The sequence below is a fragment of the Neopelma chrysocephalum genome, unplaced genomic scaffold, assembly GCF_003984885.1.
Source record: "Neopelma chrysocephalum unplaced genomic scaffold, ASM398488v2 Primary Assembly neopelma1_99, whole genome shotgun sequence".
Taxonomy (NCBI): Eukaryota; Metazoa; Chordata; class Aves; order Passeriformes; family Pipridae; genus Neopelma; species Neopelma chrysocephalum.
The window spans coordinates 305,748-318,369 of NW_020897762.1; the positions used below are offsets into that span (position 1 = coordinate 305,748).

Here is a 12,622-nt window from a genome sequence, read left to right on the forward strand (position 1 = left end):
CAACCCAACCTTTAATTATGCTCCTGTAGGGTAAACCTGTTCTGAACCTGTGACTCTTCTAGCTTTGAGATGGTGTTTTTGGAAAACACTGTGTTTCTTCCTGCTTAAGGGAAGGCGCTTCACACTTTGACAAGATACTAATGTTGCTTATCCTGCTGAGGCTTTAAGGGCTTCTGGCTTGGCTGAGCCCTTTAAAGCAAAGAGATTGAAAACACCTTCAGGAGAGCTTTATCTCCTATCTTTGTGTATAAACAACAAACATCACCTGTGTGTTGAAACCAAATGTAACAGTGCACTCACTGCTTTTGTAACTCGCCCAGGTGTGGCAATTCCCTGAGCCTTTAGCTTTGATCCCTAAATAGCCTAACCCTGCAGATGAGAATGGCAAATGGGACCAGGAGGTAGCAAAATGGGGAGAAGAGTGACCTTTAAAATAATTTCTGCTAATAAGGACTAGTAATTCTGGAATGGGGAATGGGGGAAAACTTCGTTGTCGCTTCTTGTCTTCCAGAGCCAGAGTCTCCCTGGATATTGGCATATGTGCCTATAAGAAGCTGCCATAGAGTTCTGAAGGACAAGTATGGGGAGTTTTTTCCTCCAGCATACCGTGGTGATTTCCCCGTAAGCTTTTGGTGCAACTGGACAATCTGGGCAGGCTCCAGAAAGCATATAATAATTTATATTCAAGGCTTTAACGCTAAGGAGGATTGCAACAATAATGAGGACAAAATTCTATTTGAAGGAGTTTCTTCACTGGTGGAAAACAGTGTTGTTTACTCTTGCTGGAAAAAGGAGATGCATGTTTTTGCCACCTTTGCTCAGGCTGTCCATGTTGTGTTGCTGAAGAGGTACTTGCCAAACTGCAGAGATGCACAGTTTAAAGGGAAATACTACATCTTCCAAGACCAGGAAGGTGAATCTTCCTCCAAAGATGATGGGATTTCTGAAACTCCTGCTCCAAAACCACCAAAGCAAGGCAGTATTTTTCAGTCTGGCTGTGTTGAAAATCTTAGAAATGTGCTGGGCTTGGCAACCACATGTAGCACCATGAGCCCTGGCAAGACCACAGTGCTAAGTGGTGAGCTGATGCAGGAAAGAGGGATCACTCTGGATACTATGGCTTTGGAAAGTCCTGTTGAGCTTATCCCACGTGAACGTGCAAAGACACCGCTTCTGGAAACAAAAGCTCCTGGTGAGCTGGGGTCTGAGCTGCTGGGGGTTCAGGAAGCTCAAGGCACAGGAACACCTGAGGGTATAATCCCCACTGCAGCACAGGATAGCTGGGGGCAGAGTCTCTCTGTGAGTGGGGACATCACTGTGGGTTTTGGTTATATGCACAGGCTTTCAAGTGTGCATTTGGAAACTCCTTTGCTTGGTACCTTGCATGCAGCAGAACCTCTTCTGCAGCCAGCAGGTGTGAGTCTGGAGGACAGCCAGTCTGCCCTGAGTGCTACTTTGAAGCCAAAAGGTCTGCGTGACCTACAATTTACTATTAAACCAACACGCACAAGTTGCCTGGACTCGGCTGCACACTCGCAGTCTGTGTCCCCTGGCAGAGGGGAAAGCCAAGAAAGCACAGGTACCACCAGGAACCAGCAGCTCAGCACAGTCAGCTTGGAGAAGGGTGAGAGCCATCCCCAGCTGAGCATCCCAGCTGATGGCCCAGCGATCAGTGAGGCCGAAGGCCTTGCAGAGAGCCTGACACCCAGCCTGAGCAGCCACTATGAAGTGGTAAACAAGGACCACTTGCATCTGCTACCTGAGAGAAGCCCGAGCTGCCAAAGCAGTTTAAAGCACTTGTCCGTACCTAAATCTGAGCTGGGAACAACTGGCCTCCAACATACAAAGCTCATGGATATTTCCCCACTGGAAAGCTCTGGGGGAGTTAGTGTGGGGCTTCCTCTGCCCAAGGGCCATGTGAGCAGTGGCTCTGGGGTGACACCAGCTTCCCTGTCTGACATCTGGGGGGTGAGGAGAGAGGAGCACATGGTGCCTGTGCAGCATCGGGACACAGCTGCTAGTGACAAACTGGCTTCTGCCTCCGTCCTTGGGGGATGTAAAACGCAGAAAACCACAGAAGCTCTTCCAGTGGGTGCAGGACAGCAGAGAACTGCCTCCTTCAGCACCACTCCTGCACACCCTGATCTTTCTGCAGCTGCATGGGGAGGAACACTATCAAGAGACCAAAAGCCTTGGGATCCCTCTGATGTATCCAGAAACACCCAGGTGCCAGAAGGACAGCAATGGAAAGACGCTGGTAGGTTTTTCAGTACTCTGAATTTTGGTGCAGCCCATCTTCAGAAGGCCAGAAGTACTTGGTGAGGGCAAGGCCAAGGCTGTCTTTCACCTGCAATCTCCACCTGGCCATCATAACCTGCTCTCTGGAGAGAAGTGTGGTGGGTTGACCCTTTCTGGACACCAGGTGCCCACCAGAGCTGCTCTCACTCCCCTGCTCAGTGGGACAGGGGGGAAAAAGTATAACAAAAGGCTGGTGGATTGAGATAAGGATGGGGAGAGATCACTTGCCTGTTACTGTCATGGGCAAGCCAGACTCAACTCGGGGAAATCAGTTGAATTTATTATCAATCACATCAGAGTAGGATAATAAGAAATCAAACCAAATCTTAAAAACAGCTTTCCCACATCCCTCCCTTCTTCCTAGGCTCAACTGCACTCCTGGTTTCTCTGCCTCCTCCCCGGCCCTGAGAGGTGCAGGGGGACAGGGAATGGTGGCTGTGGTCACTTCATCACACATTGTCTCTGCTGCTCTGTCCTCCTCAGGGGGAGGACTCCTCACACTCTGCCCCTGCTCCAGTGTTGGTCCCTTCAACGGGGTGCAGTCCTTCAGGAACAGGCTGCTCCAGTATGGGTCTGCTGTGGGATTGCAAACCTGCTCCACTGTGGGCTCCTCCCTCCACAGGGCCACAGGTCCTGCCAGCAGCCTGCTCCAGCACAGGCTTCCCATGGGGCTACAGCCTCCTTTGGGCATTAGCTCTCATGTGGGTTGCTGCAGGGACGCAGCTGCCCCTCCATGGGCTGCAGCTGAACCTCTGCTCCAGTGCCTGGAGCCCCTCCTTCCCCTCTTTCTTCACTGACTTTGGTGTCTGCAGAGTTGTTTCACACAGTCCACTCCTTCCTTCTGGCTGCTGTTGTGCAGCAGATTTTTTCCTCTACTTAATTATGTTATTCTTGAGGCGCTGCCACCATTGATGATGAACTTGGCTTTGGCCAGTGGTGAGTCTATCTTGGAGCTGGCTGGCATTGGCTCTGCTTTGTGCAGCCCCTCATAGAAGCTCAGCTCCAATTGTAGAGTGGATATGTGGCTCCAGGGCCTGAAACTATAGAAGTATTGCAGCAGGAGAGTGTCTGAAATGGTGCCTCTTCTGTGGCAATTTGCAGTGCTCCTGGAAGTGTGATATCCATGTTGTCTTGATGCATATAATGACCTTTGATTACATGTTTCTTTTCTGTGTTTCTGATGTGTCAGAGCTGGGACCTCCCTGGGCAATGGAGTACTTTCCCCTCAGGAGCTGCCATCTCATCTTTCGGGATGGGTCTGGGGTGTTTTACCTTCCGCTGCATGCTGACATTAAAACCAACATCTGGTGCAACTGGACCATCTGGGCAGGCCCCCAGAAGCACATTGTCATCTATGTCCAGGGATTTGAGGGGAGCGAGGGCTGTGGCAACAACCAGGACAAGATCATCTTCCAGGGGGTCTCATCAAGTGTGGAAACCAAAGTGGTGTATGCCTGCCACAACCGAGGCACTGTGGTCTTTGCTACGCAAGCTACTGAGGTCCAGGTGTTGTTTATGTCAGGGAGTGGCTCCCAAAGCCATGAATACAAATATTTTAAGGGACAGTATTACATATTCAGAGACTCTGAAGCTGTGAGCTCTTCAAACGATACCATAGCGGCTCCCCGAGAGCCTGTCCAGGAGACCTCTAAAAAAGAGAGCTGGAGGACAGTGGCAACAAAAGGTTTGGTGTCCATGCTCAGTGCCTCTCCAGGCCCACCAGCTGCACCTGCTGGTGGTAGGATTCAACCTGATCTTGTGAGCCCAGATGGAAAGGCCCAACACCCTCCTGATCTCACGGAAGATGCTCGGTTTGGTACTGACCTGAGCAAGCTTGACCTGAGTGAGGATGGTCAGCTGCAGGATGAAACCAAGCTGGAAAAGAGCCTTCAGGATGGTAGCACTGAGGGCAGAGAAACTGAAGATGACGTGTTGGTGGAGACAGCTCCAGCTGGGCAAGACACTGGGTGTAAAGCTGAGCCATCTGCCTTGGGGCTGTCCAAGGGAGATGTAGAGCCAGTAACTGCCCTGGCCACCATAGTCCCAAGTCACTCAACTGGTTTTCCTTTCTCAGGGAGGCCCAGCAGCAGCACAAGTGTCTCTGACAAATCATCCAGTCTGGGTCAGGTCAGTGACAGCCTGTCAGAAGAAGTGGCTGCTGCTACACATCACACACAGGCACCAGTGCTGGAAGAGCCACCACTAGACACCAGTACAAAACCTTCTCTCTACCCCTCTCCTGGTGTGACTGCTGGTGATACAGTGTCTCCGGGGGAAAGGACTGAAGAGCTTTTAGGTAAGGTGTTTTTTGAGTTATCTGTGGCTGAACTGATGCCTGACACTGTGCGATATCCATCTCCAATGATGCATCACTCTCTTAAGAGGTTTTATTTGTAGATATGGCTTTTACCTTCAGTTGGTCCATGCAGTAGCACTCTTGACTCCTGTATACAGGGCAGGAGGTACTTGAGAAGACAGAATTATCTGCTATAACATGGCTATCTATGGGATGACACTACTCATAATAGGGACAGGCTGGTTTCTAATCCAAGTGTTTTGAATTAACCAGAGGAGCCAGCCTCTCCTCTGTGAATGTTATCCTGGCTTTAAACATCTCTGGCTTGCATTGATCCCTATGTAGCCTGTCACAGTGCTCCCAGGTATGATCACAGAGTTTGAGCTCCAGAAGTTGGAGAAGGGGGGAAAAAAAGACGTTTGTCTCCTAGGAGTTGATGGCAGACTACTTTCACAGAAATATTTAGCCACTGATATGCATTAATTTCTGCCAGAAGGTAGAAGAGAATATGTTTTCAATTGGTGTTTCCTCCCCTCCAAACTGTTCTTGCCCCTCCATTGTACATTTTATTTAGCTTTTTTTTACATTTTCTGGCATGTAATGCACAAGCAGTTTTGCTCTGTTGGGCTTCAAGGCAGCTCCAGTGGCTTCGCAGGGATAACACTTCATCTGCAACCAGAAATGGAAATGGGGTTTATTGGGGTGATTTCTTTCTAAAGAGCGCTTTCCACTACAGAGAAGAGTAGATTGTATTTAGAGCTTGATATTTAATTTCAGTATAAAGAATAGAAAAAACTGGAAAAAAGGAGCTGGCATGTGGCACTCTTCTTGCAAAGTGACGAAGACCTCATGTCCTTTTCCTCCCCCATTACTTGTACATTGAGTTCAGCAGCCTGATGCTTTTCCTTTCTTTGACAGACCTAGTTTCTGCCCTGACATCTCTGGAGAATGGCACAGCACTGCAGTCCCAGCACCATCCCGGAGGTGAGTCATGCTAAGCGTGTCTTAAAACACTGTCCGAAGTTCAGTGAGCTGACTGGGGCTGTGCCGGACATCACCTGCTCATTAAATTTAGAAATCAGTGGGGGTTGTTTCTGAGTAGTAGCCACTTTGAAGATGTTAGTTTTTAAGATATCACTGCAATCCCACAGTTGTGCTTTGACCGCTTTGTACCTCTCCTGGAGAAACCTGATTTCACATGCCTGTCATAAATGCTGGCTTGCTCAAGTTTAAGCATTACTTGTTGGCTATTTAAAGAAGAATTTTCTAAGGTGAATGAACTTCAATTCCTCCAATACATTCCAATGGACACCTTTTGACTACTGGAACCAGAAACCTGCAGAAGTCCTGCTCCTCAGACCAGGGAGAGAAGCAAAACCCCCTTACGGGAGGACTAGCAACTAGGTAGCATAATGCTGGGCTTCTATGGCAGAGCAAGCCACAGAAACAGCTTGCAAAAAGGACCTGATACAGAAGGAGTCTGAGCTCTGAATCTGAAAAATATTGATGAATAAATAGGTTTTAAACAGCAGACTGGAAAATTTGGGCCAGCCTGGATTCAGCCAGACCACTGCAGTTTATTTGAGCCCATCCCAGAGATGGGTGAGAGAAGTGGGCTTTTAGATTCCATTGCAAATTATGACCATAGCTTTGGGAAACAGAATAGCTAAAGACATGTGAATGTGATTGGACATGCATTATTTATACTTTTTTCACTGAAAGATCAATTCTTGTATTCAGCAATGAGCATCAACTAAGGTTTGTTTTCACCTGTTACTCAACAACTTGCTCTACCTGATGCATAGCCTCTGGAAATACCCACGTGGCACTGACTTGCACAAGCATGTCCTTATGGATTTGTTCTGCTAGTGCTGATGTTTTAGGACTAACTCATTTAAGGAGCCTGTTGGTGTTATGTGGATTTGAACGTGCAGCATCTTGTGTCTTCTTGTAGATGTGCTGTTCGAAGTAACTATGGAAGTCAAACCCAAGGACTGGATTCCTCATGGTGGAAGTGAGCTCCGAAAGGGTCTTCTTGAATCTATGAAGAACCATGTAAGTCTGGGTATGGGGAGGTGGAGAAAAACACATGTGATGTCCCAAATCTTTAATTAGAAGAGACCATGCTGTGCCATGCATTCCAGAGATTTTCTGCTAAAGCACATGATGAACCCGTATCTTACTTGCTTCTGCTGTTCATCATCTGAGGCCAATTCTGATGCCCTGGCAGGGGTGCCTGGCTGCAGTGCCTGGTATTTAGCCCTTCATAGCACCATGCCATCACAAGGCAGCAGAAAAGCACTTCAGATACAGGGATACAACCAACTGAGGGCTGTAAGTCACCTCTGGAAATGGGGCAGCTTGTAGCCAAAGCCTAGAAGTGGGTAAGTGGGCGAGCATCTGCTTTCAGGGCTGCACCTAAACTTCCTTTCTGGAATGCAGACTGGAGGAGCTACAGGGTTCAGCCTCCTGCTTCGCCTAGAAAGCTGCTATCCTTCAACTGCTGCTCTCCAATGCCTTCATACCCACTTACTTGGGGCTACTATTGCCCTTCCTTTTTCCAAATTCACTTTTGTGTTTGGGACTTGAGCTGAAGCTAAGCACATGGGAATAATTAGTATTCTCCTAAACAAAAAGCTTAGAGCGGTGGGCTATGGGACATCTACTGCATCCCAGGTGGTTTGTGAAGGGGAAGAGCAGGATGGGGAGTTAGACTGAGAAAAGAAACTGCTGTCATACTCCTGTCAAATATCAAATCAGCACTGGTCACTCTGTTCCTTTGCAGATACAGAAGAACCTGAAACTTCCTGCCAACAGAGTCAATGAAATAAAGTTAAATGATGTCAAAAGGTAGGGTTACTGCTGTGCTGCTGTCTTGGCAGGTGACTGCTACAACCTGTAATATTTCTTTGGTTGTATTGTCTGCGTTCTCATTCTCCTTCCCCAGGCAGACACATGTGCTTTCTCCTCTCCTGTGATCTGTAACTTGTCCTGAAATTAGAAAAAAAAAATAATTTGTTTTCTAGAGGAAAGATGGTGAAAACTGATGTTTAGTGCTAGCTGAGGCCTACATAGGTCTAAGATAGATTTAAACTCTGGAGAAAAATGAGAATTCTCACACTTGCCCCACAAAGCCTGCTGGATAAAGCTGGGAGCTGCCAGCAAGGTCCTTCCACACTTTGCTGAGGCTTATCTGGGACTTCAGATTGCCACTACAATTCACTTTACACAAATGTCTAGTCACTTCAGCCTAGCTCCAAATGAGGAGTTGGGCTTTCCTTTTTCCCTTGGTCCAAGTACAAAACTGCCTCTTGTCACGAATAATTTTTGCAAGAGCCTGCAGCGCCACGATCCAATAGGAGTGGGTGGAAGGTCTAAATGTGCTATCGGAGCTGGTGGGCCTGCTGTGACTCTTTCCTCCTGTCTTACCCCGGGCTCTCCCCCGCCTGCAGCACAAGGGATGCCAACCTCCTGCTCACCTTCTGGCTGCACCTGAAGCCGGAGGAGAGGAATGTGTCTCTGCTCCTGCACTCCCAGCTGAAGGAGCTGCTTGGCACCTCAGTCGGAGCAGAGAAGCTGCAGCTTGTTTCGCTGTTTGTTGAAGGTGGGTGGTTCACCTTTTTTCCCCTGGGAGAAGCCCTTTTATGCCAAGTCTGATCTGACTTAGGGCACCTATTCCCCATCACAGATGTGAACGAGTGCAATGCCGGGGTTGGCCTCTGCGGGGAGGAGGCAGAGTGCTTCAATGGCGTGGGCACCTACCTCTGCCGCTGCAAACAGGGCTATGAGGATCATTCTCCCACCAAGTCCGGCACCCTCTGCATCCGCACTCCCCGATCAGGTAGAGGACAAAACAGCAGTTCAGCTTTCTCTTGCAGCTGGGTGTTTTCTTGTATGTGTGGTTGAGTAATTGGTGCACTATTATATGTGATGTTACTGAACTGGTGGCTTTAGATGTCCTTATATAGATGTATAATATCTTTGCAAGGCAGTTTGCAGCTGGCACTATAACCTCTCCATGAGCCTCCCTTTCCCCAGTCTGCTACTTTCCCTGTATCAGGGTTACAACTTGGCACGTGAGCCTTGAAGTTATAAGCAAGGTCAAGGGTGATTTGAGCTACCTCTGCTGTAACTGATGTGATCAGCAAACTTGGTCACTCCTGGTAGTGTCCTGTGTTCTCCTGTCACACTGTGTAGATCTTGGTGAGAAGGACTTTGATGTTCCTGGTGTCTACTCCAGAGCTCCCCTGATGTATTTGACACAAGGTTGAGCAGATGGCACATGATGCTTGACTATAATCAGAGATGGCTAATCCAATCTTGCAGAGTAATGGGGCCTTGCAGCCTGAAAAACAGCAATATTCTGTAATATGTACTCAAAACTCTGCTGCTGCTTTACCAAAACTATTTCACATCCCTGCAGTGGCTTAAACCTCAATGTGAGTCAAAATATATAACTGTGAGCCAAGTATAATTTCTCACCCATCCTACTGACTGCAAGTTAATTAACCAGTTGTGCAGTCTAAGTCTATCCAGATCAGCTGGTTATATTCAGGTATAGATAATTTTATAAATTCATGTTTATCCATTGGGTCATGGAGAGGGTCCCTTCTGGCCTGGATGGGAATGGCAGCAGGTCTTTTAGTCCCTGTGGGTTTGACAATGGCTCTACTCTGTTGGGGTTCTCCTGGGGTAACACCATGCCTGTGATGCTCCTGCAGGCTGGCTCTCGGTCTAAATATTTCTTTGGGATGGATGTTTGGGAGAGATGCTCTGCCCTGAGGGCAGGTGTAAGTGAGGGTTTCTGGACAGCAGGAGACAAGAAGAGGAGCACCCACAGATATAGGTCTCACCCCTGAGCACTGCAGTCACAATGTGGGGGACTTTGTGAGCACACTGGGGGCCTCTGGGGCAATGGCCCCTGGGATGAGGCTGTGACCTTTCTCTGGCAGGGATCAGCTTCTTCCTCCATCACACTGACATCCTGGTGGGAGCAGCCATCGTGTCTGTCCTGATGATGCTGGTGGCTGCTGGTATCCTCTGTGTGACAGCCACGTGGAGACGGCACCCCAGGAGGAGCCCAGGCCTTGAGGAGCCATCAGTGAGGGCCGTGGAGGAGCCAGAGATGGAGTTGCATGACCTGGGGGAGTGCCTGCGCCTGGACCCCTTCCAGCTGAAGCTGCGGGCCAGGCCCCCTGAGTGGCTGTGGAGTGCCCGTGCCCACCATGGAGAGGTGTGCCAAGTCTTTCTGGAGCAGTCTTCTCCACTCTGAGGGAGCTGCAAATCTTCCCCCCCTCCCCCCGTGGCCCCAGTGACCTGCGCAGTCACTCCTGCCTTTCGCAGCTGACACAAGCCACTGGCTGTGCAAACCCTTCTGCTGTGTTTTATGGACCATGAATATCCCACAACAGTGTTCCTAGTCTTGTGATTTAATTTTTTTTTTAATATTCACTCAGCAAAATGCTTGCTCCACACTGCTGTACATCTGCTGATTTACCCTGCGAAAGAGCTGCACAGAGCTGTCAGTATGTGAAAATTAAACAGTTTGTTGTTTTTTTTTTTAAGGAAAAAAGGAAATAAGATGTTTTGGTGCTTAATTTAAGAAATTAAAAGTTATTCTGCATCCCGCTCAGTGCTGCCTGCTTTCTCCTGCCACTCAGGCAGAGCTCTACAGGAAGCCTTGGCACAATCTGAATATCTGTGGGGTGTTACTTCCACCCTGGCTGAGGAACACCTCCAGAACTTGATTTAAAGTTTTGGTGAGAATCCTGGTCATGTTATGGCAGGTGGGCCCCCTCTCACTGAATGATGCAGACGGCATTTTTGGTGCTTGCATGGATGCTGTTTGTTGGGATGCTGGCTGCAAAAAGCACCACCACCACCCCAATCGTAAAGCACAGGTGCCTCCCCAGCTTGTCCTGCAGCTGGAGGCTGCTAACTTCTCTATTTTTTCGGTTTAAGGGGGTTAGAATCTGAATTATCTCTTTTTTTCCGGGAAGAAGTGTGCATGGTGTGGTCGCAAACGCCCCACTGGAGGGAGCTGTCTGCCACCAAAAACCCAGGCAGGGCGCTGGATGCAGCTGGCCTGGGAGACGCTGCCAGATATGGGACACGGCTGGAACTGGGGGTCCCTGAGTGAAATAGGACCAGTTCGTGCAGCTTGTGGACAGTGTCTTTGTGCTTGTTGAGCAGCTTTGGCCAAGCAGTGCTGTGGAGGTGTGGGCTGAATAAAGCGGTTTGCTCATGCATATATGCTCAGCTCAGGGTTTGGAAAAGGCTCTGCTGTGTTTCTCTGGAGGGAAATGGTGAGGATATAGGTGAAGAGATGTTTCCCTAGAATAACTCTTTTCCATCTCCTGCTCCCCAACCCTGCCACTCCCAAAAGGCAGTTCTTTTATTTTAGTTGTTGAACTGGGGAAGAAGCAACATTCGCAATGTGGAGGGGGATTTGCCAGAGGAGGGGGCTGTGGTACAGACGGGGGTGTTATAAATGGCAGTGTTGTGAAAATCAGGTGAGAGCATGTTATTTGCACTGAGATGATAAGCAAGCGTTCCCTATGCTTGGCTGGCAGCTGCAGTGCCCCTCTGCCAAGGGGCGACTGTGCTGCTCTCCAATAACAGGCTCATCCAAATCAGCTAATGCTGATGGGGCCCTCCTGCCCGCGGAGATGTGAAGCAGAACTAACACCTCTGCACAAACTCCCCTAACAGCAACTCACTTTAGCACTGTTTAGTGCTATCCAGGTTTGGGTACTGAGAAAGTTAGAGAAAAATGGCTCTCCTAAAGACATCCTGATCATTGCTTCCTTTGACATATGTGGAATGATCAGCTCTTATCAACTGTTTTCTTTGCGTGGCTTTCAAAGTATTTTGCCAATAGCAGACAATTAAATGCAAACATCCCCCTTGGAGGCAGATAAGTGGGTGTAATTTTCCATTGTAAAGAGAAGGAAACCTTTAATAAGTTTGCACAGAGTGTGCTTTTTTTCTCACTGAGATCAAAGAAAAACAGCAGGGGCTAAAATAATACTGTCATTGTCTTGGCCTTGGATTTGGTAAGTCACCATCTCCCCTTTTCCCTCCTTGGTTCCATGAAGGGAACTCAGGAGCTCTTCAGGTTGGAAACTCTGCTCTCTCCCAGTAAGGTAAGGTTTGGATATCAAATTCAAGAAATGAATGAGCAGATTGATGCTTCTGCTCCTTCCAGTTTTGGAGGAGCAAGGTGAGCCTCACACTGTGCTCTTATGTGGGAAGCCAGCTCCTCTAACACAGCTGTAGTCTGCTCTGTAACCCAGGCATGAGGCTCTTAGTGGACCATCTTTCCCTGCAGCTTTTCATCCAGACAAAATGTCCTGCTGATGCTCCTGTGCTGGCACAGGGGATGGAGTAAAAGCCCAGAGAAGAAATGTGCCCAGGCAGGGCTTTTGCTTTCTGCAGCCAAACCCATGACAGCAAGGGGCATCTGAGCTTTGTGTGAAAGCAGGAGGTGGAGATGGTGCCTGCCCCTCATGGCTGTGCCTTGGAGAGATGTCAGGCTTTTATTGGAAACATCTAAGGTGCATGTGTGATCTGTGTGCAAAACACAGCAAGACAGATCCAGACATCAAGCCCATCAAAAGCAGTTGGTGCTATGGTTTCCCTGTTACAAATATCCACCATTTCAGTCCCCAGTAATGTTATATTTTATTTTCCACTGTCCAAAGGAGTATCATGCAGCCGTGTTTTGCCTTGTGAATGCCAAGTTGGCTTTAGGAAGAACCCATCCCTCCTTTTCTGTTCTCCCAATTGATTAGAGAGGGGCTGACTTCACAGAATCACAGAGTGGGTCAGGTTGGAAGGGACCACAGTGGATCACCTAGTCCAACCTCCCTGCTCAAGCAGGGTCATCCCAGAGCACATGGCACAGAATTGTGTCCAGATAGTTCTTGGATATCTCCAGTGAAGGAGACTCCACAACCTCTCTGGATGATCTGTTTCAATGTATGGTCACTGCACAGTAAAGTTATGTTCAAGTAGAACTTCCTGTGC

At 48.6% G+C, this 12,622-nt stretch overlaps 1 protein-coding gene across 1 annotated transcript; it reads left to right on the forward strand.

The window, feature by feature from the left end:
* Window positions 1–474: 474 nt before the first annotated feature.
* On the forward strand, window positions 475–9,866 carry LOC113973173. Its single transcript, XM_027694957.1, has 9 exons — window positions 475–1,608; window positions 1,912–2,257; window positions 3,488–4,594; window positions 5,513–5,578; window positions 6,549–6,649; window positions 7,380–7,444; window positions 8,047–8,198; window positions 8,283–8,435; window positions 9,547–9,866. The coding sequence occupies exons 1-9, from the start codon at window positions 475–477 to the stop codon at window positions 9,864–9,866; spliced, it is 3,444 nt and encodes a 1,147-aa protein (XP_027550758.1).
* The last annotated feature ends 2,756 nt before the right edge of the window (window positions 9,867–12,622 follow it).

What these genes read in the sequence shown, in the direction of transcription:
- LOC113973173 (XM_027694957.1), top strand. Translation starts at nt 475, where the DNA reads ATGGGGGAAAACTTCGTTGTCGCTTCTTGTCTTCCAGAGCCAGAGTCT. An exon ending in TTGAATCTATGAAGAACCAT is followed by an intron (nt 6,650 to 7,379) that starts GTAAGTCTGGGT and finishes GTTCCTTTGCAG; the next exon opens with ATACAGAAGAACCTGAAACT. An exon ending in CATCCGCACTCCCCGATCAG is followed by an intron (nt 8,436 to 9,546) that starts GTAGAGGACAAA and finishes TTTCTCTGGCAG; the next exon opens with GGATCAGCTTCTTCCTCCAT.